This window comes from Capricornis sumatraensis, chromosome 1 (assembly GCF_032405125.1).
Source record: "Capricornis sumatraensis isolate serow.1 chromosome 1, serow.2, whole genome shotgun sequence".
NCBI classification, from domain to species: Eukaryota; Metazoa; Chordata; class Mammalia; order Artiodactyla; family Bovidae; genus Capricornis; species Capricornis sumatraensis.
The window spans coordinates 108,365,627-108,383,540 of NC_091069.1; the positions used below are offsets into that span (position 1 = coordinate 108,365,627).

The 17,914-nt window shown below is 40.2% G+C and overlaps 1 protein-coding gene across 3 annotated transcripts in view; it reads left to right on the forward strand.

Moving 5' to 3' along the window:
- The window catches only part of CRYZL1 (crystallin zeta like 1), a 35,917-nt gene that overhangs the window by 7,878 nt on the left and 10,125 nt on the right, over positions 1-17,914 (forward strand). For 2 of the 3 annotated variants that reach the window (XM_068973412.1, XM_068973406.1), the window contains exons 2-7: positions 2,112-2,183; positions 5,330-5,407; positions 6,011-6,083; positions 8,132-8,176; positions 9,884-9,952; positions 17,723-17,856. In XM_068973412.1, the coding sequence (XP_068829513.1) occupies positions 2,118-2,183; positions 5,330-5,407; positions 6,011-6,083; positions 8,132-8,176; positions 9,884-9,952; positions 17,723-17,856 (465 nt within the window). In that variant the 5' untranslated portion in view covers positions 2,112-2,117. Of the gene's footprint in view, positions 1-2,111; positions 2,184-5,329; positions 5,408-6,010; positions 6,084-8,131; positions 8,177-9,883; positions 9,953-17,722; positions 17,857-17,914 lie in introns of those variants that run through there. The other variant, XM_068973421.1, reaches the window with a different exon arrangement.

A 17,914-nucleotide genomic window follows, 5' to 3' on the forward strand; every position in this document is an offset into this window, starting at 1 on the left:
AGGTGGCACAGCGGTAAAGAATCTGCCTGCCAATGCAGGAGACGCAGTCCCTGGGTCGGGAAGATCCCCTGGAGAAGGAAGTGGCAACCCACTCGCATACTCTTGCCTAGAGAATCCCATGGACGGAGGAGCCTGGCAGACTACAGTCATCGGGTCACAAAGAGTCAGACATGGCTGAGTGCACGCACGCACACTGCCTACACCAGATGGGATGTGTTGGAAGAATGGAGGAGTAAGGTAAACTAGGGATGGTGGGTATGCATCTTAGATGGCTCAACAGCCAGGAAGAAGTTAGATTTCTGTCATGGGTAATTAGGATCTTCCCCTCTCCCCTACAACCCTGACAAACTTATTGTTGTGTACACACACACACACACGCAGATCTTCCTTAACCAGAAGGCTAGAGACATGTAAATTCTCTATGTCTGGAATGTGTACTCGTTTCTGTTAGTTCCAGCATTTGATGACCACCTTCTGGAAAGCAGCAACCATTACTGAACTGCTTAGTAAAAACCCTCTATAAGGATCCTTTAGATCCATTACAATTCAGCTTGCGGGGCCAGCTTCATAATAACAGTACCTCTGCAGTCACACTGGACTCACAGTCAGAAGGCCCTCATGCTTGGTTTGATGCTTGGCTGTTACCATCGTGAAATTTTAGTTTCTGAACAAGGTTCCCCACATTTTCATTTTGCAGTGAACGCTGCAAGTTATGTAGCTAGTTCTGTCAACAAGCACTTACTGATTATGAATCCTGAACTAAAGGAGATGGGGTTCTAGTTTTACATCTAATGTTAGCTCAATAGAAACCATTAAGTATAATGGTAAAGGTAAATGACTTTGGAGTTGGTAGCATCTGATTTGTCTCAGCTCTGGCCCAGCTGGAGCTATGAGACCCTAGGAATGTGCCTCTGTAAGTCTCAGTTTCGTCGTTCATAAAATAAATTCAATAATACTGTAGTACTTTCATCAAAAAATATGTATAAGAATGTTCTTAGCAGGATAATTTGTAAACGTGTTAAACTGGAAACCATCAGATGTCTAGTGCAGTGGACATTTAGTAATTCATATAGTGGAATACTATGTAACTGAATGAAATAAATACAACTGCAGGCAACAGCATGAGTGAAACTCATAATACTGAGAGAAGAAGGAGAACAATTCATTTATGTAAAGCCAAAAACAGACAAAGCTAATCTCCGCTTGAATATCAGGATATTGATTATCCTTGGAAGGGGGATAGTGACTAGAAGGGAAACCAGGGAGCTTCTGGAGTTCTAGTGACATGTTTCCTGCTATGGCATAGCCATGTTCACCTTGTAAAGTTCACCAAGCTATATACCTAGGATCTGTGAACTTTTCTCTGATTTTATATGGTACCTCTATAAAATTTACATTAAAAAATAGCTTTGTCATACAATTACTATGGAAATTAAAGAAACAATTGTGGAATCCTTAGAGATGCTTCAGGATGTCCACAGAATGCAGGTTTAATTGAAGGCAGGAGGAGAAGGGGATGACAAGGACGAGATGGTTGGATGGCATCACCGACTCGATGGGCATGAGCTTGAGCAAACTCAGGGAGGTGGTAAAGGACGGGGAAGCCTGGCGTGCTCTAGTCCATGGGGTTGCAAAGAGTTGGGCACAACTGAGCAACTGAACACCAACAAATGTCTTATAAACGGATACAGAGGAATTAGGGACACAGTTTCAACGACTGTCTTGATTGTCCACTTTCTCATTTCCAGTGGACTTTTTTAAGACTTCGAAAGCCCTTTAAATGACTCTTTTGGTTATTAAAATTGAGCCCTCTGGCCTACACAGTTTTTTTTCAAGTACATCTCATAATTTTTGTTGAATAGTGAGATGAACTTAAGCCTTGGTGTGAAAGGCTGAATTATAAACCCATTCTCAAATGCGTACCTGAGGTTATTGCATATTCTCTTGTTTGATTGCTTTCAAGAACTATTACCTAAATTCATTACCTAAATGACGGTTAAACTGTCATTTTATCCTTTAGGACTATTTTTCATTTTATGCTTTCACTTTATCTGGCATATGTTTTGTTGGTTAGTATATATCATGTATATTTTTTCTTTTATCGTTTTTAGGTGACTATGAAAGGCTTATATTTTCAACAGAGTTCTACAAATGAAGAAATAACATTTGTGTTCCAGGAAAGGGTAAGGAAAATGATTTAATCTTTAGATGGAACAAGATAGTGTATTTAACAAATGTCACAGACCTAGTTTTAAATACCCTGTTACAAATTATTTTTGAGTGGCACCCTATAAATTACTTTAATCTTATGTGAAAACAGTGGTTGATATTATGGTATAACTATATTTTTAAAAGAGTTGCTGCAAAAGAGTTTTTAGTTCCTCAGTGTGCTAGTATAAAAGATAATAAGAAACTGAACAACTTGAGTAGTCTTATGTATTGTACAATTAACCCAATTTATTCTGAATACCACAATAAAACAAGTTTTTAGATTGCAGCCATATTTCAGAAAATACTTTCATATTGTGAAATTAAAGAGGTGGAAAAGCATTGTTTTTCACGCTAACTTCTGAGCATTACAAAGTTACTTCGGGCACTAAGCTTTAAAGGTTTCCAGTTGTTGTTTTTTTTACTACTTTAAGGATAGAGTAGAATTTTTACTATAGTGATTGTTTGAAAGTTTTGCGGCAGGCCAAAGTCATTCCAGTATTAGTTTAGGGACAAAAGCTAAGTGCTGTATGTATTTCATGTTGTACGTGTGTTTCATAGTAGTAATAAGAATCTCTGGATAACGAACACAATTCAGTTTTTCTTTTTCATCTTTCAACAACTCCAAAATCCTTTAGATTAGGAGTCTAATCAGTTTGGTTTCTACCATTGGGTCAGGATGGAGGTCCAAGAGGTTTGATTGGCTCTTGGAAATAATTATCACCAGGTTCACACAATCATGAGTATAACATTATCGATACTGCTGAATATCTTCATATAATTACCAAATATTATCAAATCTGAGTTTTAAAAAGGGAAATCCCAGAGTACTGTGTTCATGTCAAATACAGTGATCACTTTGATAGAACACAAGAGGCACTGTGCAGGTAGCTGTTCTAGCCAGCAGGCCAACACTTGATCTAATTTTGGAGCATATCAAGGACTGAAGAAAGCATTTTAATTACTGGTGTCATTGGTGGATGACAATAAATACCTCAGTTTGAAATATCTTTGCCTTTGAAGTTATATCTAGCTATGGAATATGAGGGGTAAATTAAGTTCCATTAAGTTTGTATTTCGACCCCACAGTCCCATGGGGCATGCTAAAATGTCCAAGACAGATGTTAATTGAGGTCAGTCAGTTCAGTTCAGTCGCTCAGTCGTGTCTGACTCTTTGCAACCCTGTGAATCGCAGTACGCCAGGCCTCCCTGTCCATCAACAACTCCCGGAGTTCACTCAGACTCGCGTCCATCGAGTCAGTGATGCCATCCAGCCACCTCATCCTCTGTCGTCCCCTTCTCCTCCTGCCCCCAATCCCTCACAGCATCAGAGTCTTCTACAATGAGTCAACTCTTCCCATGAGGTGGCCAAAGTACTGGAGTTTCAGCTTCAGCATCATTCCCTCCAAAGAAATCCCAGGGTTGATCTCCTTCAGAATGGACTGGTTGGATCTCCTTGCAGTCCGAGGGACTCTCACGAGTCTTCTCCAACACCACCGTTCAAAAGCATCAATTCTTCAGCGCTCAGCCTTCTTCACAGTCCAACTCTCACATCCATATATGACCACAGGAAAAACCATAGCCTTGACTAGACAGACCTTAGTCGGCAAAGTAATGTCTCTGCTTTTGAATATACTATTTAGGTTTGTCATAACTTTCCTTCCAAGGAGTAAGCGTCTTTTAATTTCATGGCTGCAATCACCATCTACAGTGATTTTGGAGCCCAAAAAATAAAGTCTGACACTGTTTCCACTGTTTCCCCATCTATTTTCCATGAAGTGATGGGACCGGATGCCATGATCTTCGTTTTCTGAATGTTGAGCTTTAGGCCAACTTTTTCACTCTCCACTTTCACTTTCATCAGATGTTTTTTAGTTCCTCTTCACTGTCTGCCATAAGGGTGGTGTCATCTGCATATCTGAGGTTATTGATATTTCTCCCGGCAATCTTGATTCCAGCTTGTGTTTCTTCCAGTCCAGCGTTTCTCATGATGTACTCTGCATAGAAGTTAAATAACCAGGGTGACAATATACAGCCTTGATGTACTCCTTTTCCTATTTGGAACCAGTCTGTTGTTCCATGTCCAGTTCTAACTGTTGCTTCCTGACCTGCATACAGATTTCTCAAGAGGCAGGTCAGGTGGTCTGGTATTCCCATCTCTTTCAGAATTTTCCACAGTTTATTGTGATCCACACAGTCAAAGGCTTTGGCATAGTCAATAAAGCAGAGATAGATGTTTTTCTGGAAGTCTCTTGCATTTTCGATGATCCAGCAGATGTTGGCAATTTGATCTCTGGTTCCTCTGCCTTTTCTAAAACCAGCTTGAACATCAGGGAGTTCACGGTTCACGTATTGCTGAAGTCTGGCTTGGAGAATTTTGAGCGTTACTTTACTAGCATGTGAGATGAGTGCAATTGTGCAGTAGTTTGAGTATTCTTTGGCATTGCCTTTCTTTGGGATTGGAATGAAAACTGACCTTTTCCAGTCCTGTGGGCACTGCTGAGTTTTCCAAATTTGCTGGCATATTGAGTGTAGCACTTTCACAGCATCATCTTTCAGGATTTGAAACAGCTCAACTGGAATTCCATCACCTCCACTAGGTTTGTTCGTAGCAATGCTTTCCAAGGCCCACTTGACTTCACATTCCAAGATGTCTGGCTCTAGATTAGTGATCACACCATCATGAGGTGACACTAAAGAACTTTCTATATAGCATTAAGAAAATTCCATGACCAGTACAGTGTATCTATTATGTATATGTGTGTTTAAGGACATCCCCACATGAAGGTTTGTTGCTTTGAGGTTATTTAAATTGAACTGAAGGACAGTATTTATTGCTCTACTTTGTTATCCTGTGTTCATTGCCTGCACATATATTCTTATCCATAGCTTAGAAGTACATTTTCAGATTAGTACCCTAAGACTTTTGAAATTTTTTACCCCAAATTCCCTGCATTCTTTCATATTATATATTATAAAGTAATTGTTTGTAGCTTTTTCAGTTAACTTAGGTGTAAGATTTTGAGTCTTTTTTATTTTGTTCAGTTATATATGAAAATTTTTACAACATGAAGGCAGTATTCTCAAAGGAACGTGCAATTATTTTATCATTTGACTCTAGGAAAATCTTCCTGTTACAGAAGATAACTATGTGAAACTTCAAGTTAAAGCTTGTGCTCTGAGCCAGATAAATACAAAGGTATGAATACTAAGATATTGGTGCTTTGATTTGGCCAAAAGTCAAATATATGTGGTAAAAAAATTAGAATAATAATAACTGAGTACCAAGAAATTATTCGTAGAAGAATAGAACAGCTGGGAAAAAAACTTACTGTGTATTTCTATATTAATCAGTATATTATTTATATATTAATATATAGATATTAATTCTATATTAATATATATACTAACATAACTTCTATATTAATCAGTAAATTCAGTCTAATTGAACTCATATACTTTATAATATCATATGAAAATATTTTATATGGAATTGTGTTAGATGGTAAGTTTACAGATAGAAATCTCTCTGTGGATTTTCTAAGATAATGGAGATTAAATGGTAGCTAATTGATTTGCTGACACATTAAAATTATACATATCAACAAATCCCTTAGCAAGGCTGGTTTCCTGCTCCACAGAGGAACCTACTTTGTGAAGATACTTGCTTTTTGTCTTGATGCCAAAAATGGAGTCATATTTGCTTTTTCTGTGGTTTGATTTTTGCTCCTGCTTTTCTCTTGTATGAATAGAGGTTAGAATTTATTCTTGACAATAAGTTCAAGCCTTTGTTGTTATTTAGCTTCTGGCAGAAATGAAGATGGAAAAGGAATTCTTTCCTGTTGGGAGAGAAGTTGCTGGAATTGTGTTAGATGGTAAGTGCACAGATAGAAGTATCTGTATTTATTTTCTAAAATAATGGAAATTAAATGGTAGCTAATTGTTTTACTGATACATTAAAATTACACACACTTCTTCAATACAAAGAAACTATACAGAAGTGTTTTTCATTTTTTAATTAAAAAGAAAAATAGAACTTAACGGTATTTTGTAATTGAAGAGCTTATTACAGTTTAGTAAATAAATATTTAGAGATTATGTATTTAAATCCACAAGTAATCATTTTGAATAGCGTGACCAGCATTGTCCTTTTTATGATGTTTACAAACCAGCATAAATTACTTGTATAACTTGGCTTTAGGTCAAAATTTACATAATGGTCAGTAGCTTCATTCACATTAAATTTTTAAGGTGTGCCTAAAATTGAGTATTTAAAAGGTAAATAGGGACTTACTTCCCTGCCAATCCAAGTGGTTTAAGACTCCAGGCTTCCACTGCTGGGGGCCCGGGTTTGATCCCTGATGGTGAAACTGAGACCCTACCTGAAGTTCTGGGCAAGAGTCATACAGGCAGGATATTTGGCAGAAGGAAAAAAAGTTTGTCAAGAAAATTCCCCTTCAAAAACTGCAGGATAAAAAATACCTAACAAAATCTTTTAGTGATGATCTGAACACTGACTCTTTCCCCCGCCCACCAAAAAATGAGGCGGGAGGGTAGGCAAGGGCCGGATCACATTGAATCTCATCTCTCAGGCTGGGTTGTAGAGAACGTATTAGGGTGGCCACATGAAGAGTGGATTTGAGGCAGACCAGACTATAGGCAAGAGCACTGTTTGAGCCGTAGACCCAACAGGCAAGAAATGACAAAGTCCATAACCTAGACAGATGTGGCAAAGGTAGTGTGGATACATTCAAGAAATCCTGGGAAAGTCAAGTCAACAGAACTTAATAATTGACTGGAACAGGAGAATTCAAAACACGTAAAGGCAGGAAATGATTTACAAGATTCTGGTTATATCTGAAAGTTGTCAGTTTCTCGGTTGTGTTTGAAATCATAGAATGGTGATGAGCTCATGCAGGGAGAGGGAGAAAATGAAGGAGACACACAGATTGTATGGACCCCTTGGCAGTGCCACTGTCTGAAGGACAATCCTTAATAAAAGGAGTATGAAGGACACCATGAAAAAAGGATCAGGATGATTTCAGGAAGACAAGAATCCGCAGCAGGAAGGAAAGCGAAAAGCACAGAAAGCAAGAATATCAGGGGACGGAGGCACAGGCAGGATCCAGAGACGCAGCAGATTGGGACCCTTCCACAGACAGAGCCAGCCAGCGGCGCCACTCCCAGATCACAAGCTTCTGCCTTACTTGTCTGCCACACCTCAGTTCCCTCGTCTGTTAAACAGGCCTAACAATACCTACTTAATTGGTGTGCCATGAAGATTAAATGGGAACACACACTAAAATGCTAGGCACATTCAATGTAGACATTCAGTGAGGTTTGGGTTTTCTCGTCCTGTTTCCTCTTGTAACTATTGGAAGAAAAATATTCTACAGAATTGACTGATGGTGGAGGCCTTTTCTCTACGTACACAGGGGAAATGTAACTTATCACTTTTGTATAGTCCTCAAATTTCTTGGCCCCATTCTGAATTTATTTCCATAATCCCAAATCAAAGTAATTGCATATGTAACTCTAACCAGAATTCCCATTGCATGTCTGCAGTTCTGCCGCTAAAATCATGACAGATTGGACTAGCCACAGGAGGATGGGAGCCCAGTGTACCCAGTGTAATCATCATAAGAGCTGTGAAATGGATTATTTTTCTTTATGCCTTCATCCTTAGCTAAACAGAGAGATATCCCACTCCATGGTGTCAACAACCGCACAGCCCAGATTTTGCAGAGAATCCACATTTGAAGTGTTACATCCTATGGTCCCTTGCAGACTGTCAACATGTCCTAAAAGTTCTTGACCTTTTCTGAGTCAGTGACTTTTATCAATCTATGGCTTTTGAATTTTAGATATTAGGTTCTATTTAATAATCTTGTAATAATGACTGTTAATTTTCTCCACATTTTAGTTGGAAGCAAGGTATCATTCTTTCAACCAGATGATGAAGTAGTGGGTAAGTTATAGGCCATAGCCTTATTCCAAGTCGCCTGTCTTCCTGTTGCCTTTTTTCGTACAATTGCTAATGTTTACTGTGACCTTGCTTCATATACAAGTACTTACCTAAGTTTTGGAATTTACTCTCAAGTATCCACTGATGAAGAGAATTGGGAGTTTGATCTCAATAGCAGAACATTTAAAACTTTTCAGTATTTGGCTGTAGATAGGATAGAAAGAGACTTCCCTGGTGGCTCAGACGGTAAAGAATCCACCTGCAGTGCAAGAGACCTGGGTTTGATCCCTAGGTTGGGACGATCCCCTGGAGGAGGGCATGGCTACCCACTCCAGTATTCTTACCTGAAGAATCCCATGGACAGAGGAGCCTGGTGGGCTACAGTCCATGGGATTGCAAAGAATCGGATACAACTGAGCAGCTAAGCTCACACAGGATAGAAAGATGGCCACAGTTGTTGCTGTCCTTGGTGCAGCCCTTCCTGGACAGGGACTCAGTCTGTAATTAGACCAACGACTCCAGAGAAAGGAAAAGTTACAGTCCATCGATGTGAAGACTACTGACTGACTCAGCTATGCAGATGCTCTTCTGTCCACATCCGAATAAACTGTATGCAGCTGCTCCCTTACTGCCTTCGTAAAACCAAAAATTTGCTGAAGACATTTATTCTGTTTTTTTTTCAGTCTATGGTTAATACCGTTTTGCAAATATATTTCTTTATACTGTGTCCTAGACATTCATACAAACAACGATGAAGTAGTTAAGAAGTAGTTTTTGAAGTTGCCATTTCTCTGTAGAAAGTATTCATACGAGGCAGTTGCATAAACTCAGAAAATATATGGCTTTACAGCATGCTTGAAACTGTTAAGAATAAATGTGTAGGAAAGTTTTCATCAGCTTTTAACAGAATTGCCTTTGATTTGGGTATTTTCTTTGAGAATTTATTATTTCTATCTTTATTATCTGCCCAGGAAGTCGGGTAAGGGGATTCCCTGGGGGTCCCGTGGATAAGAGTGCACCTTGCAATGCAGGGGACAGCAGTTTGATCCCTGGTCTGGGAAGATCCCACATGCCAAGGGTCAGCTGGGCCCGACTGCTGCGACTACTGAACCCTCACTCTAGAGCCCGCAAGCCGCAACTCCAAAGGTCCATGCACCACAACGAAGAATAGCTCCTACTCACCACAACTAGAGCAAGCCGGCGCACAGCAGTGAAGACCAGTGCAGCCATAGACAAATAAAATTTTAAAAAGAAAAAAGAAGTCAGATGACATTGTGTTATTCAAGATTCTGTTTGTAAGAGACCTAAAATAAAATCCAACTGGCTCTGGAGAAAATGGGATTTTATTGGAAGTGTACTGATGAATCCTGTAAAACCAAAATCTGGGAAGGTTAGCTGTACGTCAGGGGTCAGTTTAATGAGGAGCCCAGATGCCCCCTAGTCTCTGAGTTGGCTCTGTGTGTCAGCCATCATCTCTGTCATCACTCAGGTGAAAGAGGAAGAAAAAGAGGTAGTGTAGGTATTATAGTGCTTATATCAGAAAATAAAGTATCTAGTCTGCTTCTGTATTTCTGAAATCTCTCCTTACTAGTACTGGAAGCTTCCTCAAAATTCCACTGAGGAAAATTTAGACTAATGCTTACTGGCCTCTCATTAGGAGTGAGTTCACTTTTAGATAGTTGCCCTTACGTTTCTCATTTTAATTTTCAGGAATTCTGCCCCTGGATTCTGAAGACCCTGGACTTTGTGAAGCTGTTCGAGTCCATGAGCATTACTTGGGTATGTGGTTGTGCAGTGTTTTGGAGCTCATAAGTCTTACTTCCCAGGTGTGTGTGGTTTTTATTAACAACATGATTGCTTTGCATCTGCCGTGAGTGTGCCTAGAAAATAGCTATTGGGTGGTCATCATTTGACTACTTCTAGCTTAAATTTTATATCTCTAAACTTTATTTTGAAACTGAACAGTGTTCCTACCTCTACATTTCCCTTATACTGTTCATGGTAAGAGGTTTGAAAAGCAGTTTCTCCCTTGGCTCTGAAATTATATCACTAATCAGAATTTTTTACTCCTTTTTCTTGGTTATTAAAATTTTCAAATGTATAAAATCTAGATAATACCTGTAGAGTCTGAGTCAGGAAAGACCTGAAACACTTATTTTTGGTTTCTGTTGCTAATATCCTTTGGCCAATACTCAATTTAACTCAAGTACTAATTTTAAAATTTTCTTATCAGGTGGCCAAAGTATTGGAGTTTCAACTTCAGCATCAGTCCTCATTGGAAGGAGGACTCCTCACTGGAAGGACTGATGCTGAAGCTGAAACTCCAATACTCTGGCCACCTGATGTGAAGAAATGACTCATTGGCAAAGACCCTGATGCTGGGAAAGATTGAAGGTGGGAGGAGAAGGGGATGACAGAGGATGAGATGGTTGGATGGCATCACCAACTCGATGGTCATGAGTTTGAACAAGCATTGAAAGTTGGTGAAGGACAGGGAGGCCTGGCGTGCTGCAGTCCATGGGGTCAAAAAAAGTCGGACACAACTGAGCAACTGAACTGAATTTACTTCTTAAATATTTAAAATAAAGTGAATAAATTATATAGACACACAAAACATGCTGCATCTCCTTAAGAATCAAAGGAAAGCACATTAAAACCACTGCTATGCATCCTTGAGCCTGACAAAGTCATAAAGTTTGACCATCCCAAGTGCTGGCAAGGATGAGGAGCTGCAGAATCTTTTGAGCACTGGGCGTATAAATTACTAGAAATGCTTTAGAAAAATAATTTGGCCTGATCTAATAGGTGATGATGTATTAACAGCTCAAACCTGGTAACTCTGCTGGTACTTTCATGCCCCAGAGAGGCCTGATGTGCGCCAGTAGATATGCACAAGAGTCCATATAGCAGCATGGTTTGTCACTGTGGAATAGAGAAAAAGGGTCAATGTTCATCACCAGGAAAATGGATAACCAAAGATATTTCTAATTAACTCATCAGTAAAAGTGTATAAATAACAGTCAAACATATCAAGATGGATGAACCTCAAAAACTGTGCTAAGTGAGAAAAGCAAGTTGCACAAGTATATGACAGTGTGATACCATTTTATTTCTATAAAGTTGAAAACTACAAAATTTAATGAGGTATATATCATTTAAGGATATAAGGACCATGTAGGGGAAAAGTCATGTGGAAGTTACCTTTGTGGGCGAGGAACAAGGACGTGAACACAGCATATCCATGGGCCTCCAATGGGGCTGCCAGTCTTTTTCTTATGCTAGGATTCATGGTTTCTTCATAACTTACCTATAAGTCATCATACATTCTTTCGTATTCTTGAACTATTTCATTAAATTTTTTCCTAAGTTCTTTCTTGAATAATATAACTAGTAATCAGACTATGTGGGGCCAATTTTGGACTCTTAAATTTGGATTTGGGGCTATTAAAGGTAGTAAATTTATATACCTCCTAGCAAGTCTGTTCTTCCACCAAATCAAAAAACTAGGTTCCAAACAACTCCCTGAAGATGTCTTATTAATCTTGTTGTAGAATATTAAGGATAGAGGTAAAAAGTTGAATAAATTCTTCCAGCTCTTTTGTGCTTTCAATTCTCAAGCCATTCTATCAAACATAAAAATTTTATTTGTTATACAAACATTTCATGCAGCTCAATATAACAACAACAACAAAAGCCCAATCAAAAGATGGGCAGAATATTTAAATATACATTTCTCCAGTGAAGACATAGAGATAGCCAAAAAGCACATGAAACGATGCTCAACATTGCTGATTGTTAGAGAAATGCAGATCAAAACTACAGTGAGGTATCACCTCACACCAGTTTGCATGGCCATCATTAAAAAGTCTACAAACAATAAATGCTGGTGCAGTGTAGAGAAAAGGGAACCCTCCTACATTGTTGGTGGGAATATAAGTTAGTAAAACTACTCTGGAGAACAATATGGAGGCTCCTTAAAAAACTAAAATAGAACTACTCTATGATCCAGCAATCCCACTCCTGGGCATATATCCAGTGAAAACCGTAATTCAAAAAGATGCATGCACCCAGTGTACTTTGCAGCACTCTTTACAAAAGCCAGGACATGGAAGCAACCTACATGTCCATCAGCAGAGTAATGGATAAAGAAGGCATGGTACATATATATATGGAATATTACTCAGCCATTAAAAAGGCATGAAATAATGCCATTTGTAGCTACATAGACAGACCTAGAGATTATCATACTAAGTGAAGTAAGTCACACAAGGGAAGACAGATATTATATCACCTATATGTGGAATCTGAAAAAACAGACTCAGACTTAGGAAAAAGCTTATGGTTACCAAAGGGGAAAGAAAGGTAGGTGGATGAAATACATTAGGAGTTTGGGATTAACATATGCACACTGGTGGTCGTGGTTAGTCTCTACGTCATGTCTGACTCTTGTGACCCCACAGCCTGTAGCCCGCCAGGCTCCTCTGTCCATGGGATTCTCCAGGCAAGAAGAGTGGTTGCCATTCCCTTCTCCAGGGGATCTTCCCGACCCAGGAATCAAATCCAGGTCTCCTGCATTGCAGGCAACCAACTGAGCTTTTACCTTTTACCAACTGAGCTGAGTGAGGGAAGTCCATCATATATGCACACTACTACATATAAAGCAGATGATCGAGAGAGACCTACTGTATAGTAAAGGGAACTTTGTTCTGTATTCTCTGGTGACCTACCTGGGGGAAGAATCTGAACAAGAACGGGTATGTATATGTCTATAATTGAATCCTTTACCGTTCACCTGAAACTAGCACAATGTTGGAGTCAAATATACTCCAGTATAAACTAAAAATTAAACTTTAAAAAATTGGCACACATTTTCAGCATTATTCCCTTGGACTTGTGGTGGAAAGAATTGAAATGATGATTACAAAGAATTGCAATACTGTTGTTATTGATCCATATATGGCTCCCTTTTATTAATTTTCTTAGTTTTTATAACATAAGTACTTGTGGATCACCTAATACAAAAGCAAGGATCTCAACATTAAACCACATCTAACCGTGTAATTTTGGGAAATAGATGGGGAAACAGTGGAAACAGTGTCAGACTTTATTTCTTTGGGCTCCAAAATCACTGCAGATGGTGACTGCAGCCATGAAATTAAAAGATGCTTACTCCTTGGAAGAAAAGTTATGACCAACCTAGATAGCGTATTCAAAAGCAGAGACATTACTTTGCCGATTAAGGTCCGTCTAGTCAAGGCTATGGTTTTTCCTGTGGTCATGTATGGATGTGAGAGTTGGATTCTGAAGAAGGCTGAGCGCTGAAGAATTGATGCATTTGAACTGTGGTGTTGGAGAAGACTCTTGAGAGTCCCTTGGACTGCAAGGAGATCCAACCAGTCCATTCTGAAGGAGATCAACCCTGGGATTTCTTTGGAAGGAATGATGCTGAAGCTGAAACTCCAGTACTTTGGCCACCTCATGCGAAGAGTTGACTCACTGGATAAGACTCTGATGCTGGGAGGGATTGGGGGCAGGAGGAGAAAGGGACGACAGAGGATGAGATGGCTGGATGGCATCACTGACTCGATGGACATGAGTCTGGGTGAACTCCGGGAGTTGTTGATGGACAGGGAGGCCTGGCATGCTGCGATTCATGGGGTCGCAAAGAGTCGGACACGACTGAGCGACTGAACTGAACTGGACTGAACTGAACCATGTAATTTTAAAGCCTCTGCCATTTTAAATCTAGTTTTATTCATTAGCATTATTTTTATCTGATAAAACTTTTAAAGTTTATTTTTAATTGGAGGATAATTGCTTTACAATGTTGTGCTGGTCTCTGTATACCCGTGAATCAGCCACAGGTATACATGTGTCCCCTCCCTCTTGAACCTCCCAGCCCACCCATCCAGGTTGTCACAGAGTGCTGGGCTGAGCTCCCTGTTACACAGTAACTTCCCTTCAGTTGCCTGCCTTACACACAGTGGCGTGCATGTAAGCGCTACTCTGCACATTTGCCCCGTCCTTTCCCTCCCCCTCTGTCCACAAGTCTGTTCTCTGTGTCTGTGTCTGTGTCCCTGCCCTGCCATTTTTTAAGCACTAAACTGTTTGCTTCTTAATGAAAGTTATAGGTAGTACCAATTCTTATGATGGAAGATAATCTCAAAAATATAAGCAAGTTGTACATATACTGAACATGCACTGTTAGAGTAGATGGGCTTTAGAGTCAGACTTTCAAACTTGGGCTTCCCTGGTGGCTCAGACAGTAAAGCGTCTGCCTACAATGCGGGAGACCCGGGTTCTACCCCTGGGTCGGGAAGATCTCCTGGAGAAGGAAATGGCAACCCACTCCAGTGTTCTTGCCTGGAGAATCCCATGGACGGAGGAGCCTGGTAGGCTACAGTCCATGGGGTTGCAAAGAGTCTGACATGACTGAGCGACTTCCCTTTCTTTCTTTCTTTCAAACTTGTGGCATCAGACAAATTATTACCCTGAACGCCATTTTATAATTAGGAAAATTGGGAAAATTGCTGTTTCAAATTTATAAGGATTAAAGTACTGTGTGAGATATCCCCTGGTGCTTCGTATGTTTTACAGTTTTAATGCCTTGCTTGTCTGTCTGAACATTTTCATCGTGTGCTTGGATGCTTTACGTCCCCACTAGATGGCACTGGTTGGCCAATTTAATTCTAACTGTCCAACCTATCTGAATCTTTTGCCTTAAGGGGAAAAATACTTAGGGTAAAGACTATTGAAAGTGTTATACACTTGATTTCAGGTAAAATTAGAAAGGATTACCTATACTGTGAAAAAATCACATTCAGTATACACATTCATAAAAACAAAATATTAAATAATTATATTAAGGAACAGCTTTGTTGCTAAGTCACTTCATTTGTGTCCAACTCTGTGTGACCCCATAGATGGCAGCCCACCAGGCTCCCCCATCCCTGGGATCCTCCAGGCAAGAACACTCCAGTGGGTTGCCGTTGCCTTCTCCAATGCATGAAAACAAAAAGTGAAAGTGAAGTCGCTCAGTTGTTTTCGACTTAGCGACCCCAGGGACTGCAGCCTACCAGGCTCCTCCATCCATGGGATTTTTCAAAATGGTCAGAAAATATAGAGCTAATATGGCCTAAACTATATTAGTAGTTTACGTTTTGTTTCAAGTACAGTAGAAAACCATTGATGAATTTTAAGCAAAGACGTGTGAGGATGTTATTTATGTTTTTAAAAGATCATTCTGACACTGCTGCATTTCAAAGACACCACTAAAAAGATTGAAAAGAGATGCCATAAAGTTGAACATAATATTTATAACACATGAGCAAGCAAATGACTTATCTAAAATATACTACAAATTCCTGCAAATAAATAAGAAAAAAGACAACAATAGAAAAATTGGTAAAACACCTGAACAGTCACCTCACAAAAGGAATTCTAGGGCTTCCCCAGTGGATCAGTGCTAAAGAATTCACCTGCCAGTTCAGGGGACACGGGTTCGATCCTTGGTCCAGGAAGATCTCACATGCCAAGGAGCAGCTAAGCCCAGGTGCAAAAACTAGTGAGCCTGTGCTCTAGGGTGCAGGAACCGCGACTGCTGAGCCCGTGTGCTGCAACTGCTGAGGCCCGAGTGCCCTAGAGCCCGTGCCCAGCTACAGGAGAGGCCACCGCAGTGAGGAGCCCCCTGGCCGCAACCAGAGAGAGCCCGAAGGCCCAACACAACCAAGAATAAATAACAAAGAAATTGTGTATGGCCTGCAAACATGGAAAACTGCTCAACTTCATTAGTAGGTGGGGGAAAGCAAATTAAAATCACAGTAAGAAACCATGACACACCCATATGATGGGCAAAAATGTGTAATACCAGGGATGACAAGGATGTTCAAAGCAGCAGCTTTGTGAGAGTCAGTTCATAAGCCACTGTGGAAGTGTTCAGTGATGTCAAAGGCAGAATTCCATTCCTCAGTAAATACCCTGTAGAACACCTGTGTACCAGCACAAGAGTACTTTTATACATGAGCATTCTTAGTTAAGAACGCTTAACTCCTGAAAAGTTAAGAATACCTAACTACCAAAAAATGGGGGAAAACCCAGAAATGGCCCTTGACTCAAGAGTGGATAACCCATTCATTCTATTAAATTAGATGTTGCCATAAGATATCAAAAATGAAAAGCACTATAGCCTAGTAGGGTTTCCCCAGCTCAGTGGTAAAGAATTTGCCTGCAGTACAGGAGATGCAGGTTCTATCCTTGGGTCAGGAAGATCCCCTGAAGAAGGAAATGGCAACCCACTCCAGTATTCTTGCCTGGAAAATCCCATGAACAGAAGAGCCTGGCTGGCTAGTCCATAGGGTCCCAAAGAGTTGGACACAACTGAAGCAACTTAGCATGCATGGCCACAAGTACCAAAAAAAGATGTCTTTGAAAATGATAAGCAAAAAAAATAAGAAAAAAAAATGTGTATAGTACAGTTCCATTTAGATAAAGTTCAGAAACAGGCAACACAAAACTATGTTGTTTAGGAATGTATATGCCAAATTGATGGCTTTTGATCAATTGATCAATAAAGAATTAATGCTTTTGAACTGTGGTGTTGGACTACAAGGAGATCAAACCAGCCAATCCTAAAAGAAATCAACCCTGAATATTCATTGGAAGGACTGCTGCTGAAGCTGAAACTCCTATACTTTGACCACCTGAAGCAAAGAGCCAACTCATTGGAAAAGACCCTGCCTGATGCTGGAAAAGACTGAGGGCAAAAGAAGGGAGCAACAGAGGATGAGATGGTTGGATGGCATCACTGACTCGATGGACATGAGTCTGCATAAGCTCTGGGAGTTGGTGATGGACCAGGGAAGCCTGATGTGCTGCAGTCCATGGGGTTACAAAGAGTTAGACACAACTTGGCGATTGAACAACTTGCGTTTGTTAAACTAGAATGGTTGTGACCTCTGATGTCAGTTATATCTCAGTTTTTTAAAAATACCTTTGGTGGGAGAGGCGAGGCTGTCAGCATGAGGGCTGTGTTCTCTTTTTCTTTTTTTTTCTGGGTATACGGTACTTTTATTGAGGGTACACGACAAGGCAGGGCTCCCTGAGCCCCTCCCCTTCCTCGGGGCCTTGGAGATGGAAACATGTGGAGGTAGGGAGATTCTCAGTGTGGTGGAGGGGCGAGGTGGGGCAGGACTCCCCAGCAGCTGAGGAACTCTCTTCCTCTCGTATGTGTTCTCTTTTTCATCCAGGATGGTAGTTACTCACATACCTGCTTTATATTTATTCATCCAGCTATACTTTGTTTCATGTTCTTTTCTGCATGTTTTACTTCAACCATAAAACATTTTAAAACATGTACACTGACTCCTGCATTCACAGTGGCGTGTGCATGGGCAAAAATGGCAGCAGAGGAAGCATAATGGAGGTGAAAGGTGCTGGCAGTAGAGGCTTGGACCAGGGCCATGGTGGCAGCAGAGATGGATGCAGACAGATCCAGGAGGCAGGTCTAATGGGCTTTGTTAACAGATTGTTTCCTCTTGTTCTTTGTGATAGTTCACAAACCAGAAAAAGTCATGTGGACAGAAGCTGCTGGAACCATCCGGGATGGATTACGAGCCTATACAGCCCTGCATTACCTTTCTCATCTCTCGCCTGGAAAATCCGTCCTGATAATGGACGGAGCAAGTGTAGGTGCTAATAGTTTTGTTAAATAAACAGACCATCATGTCAATGTATGGCAAAAAC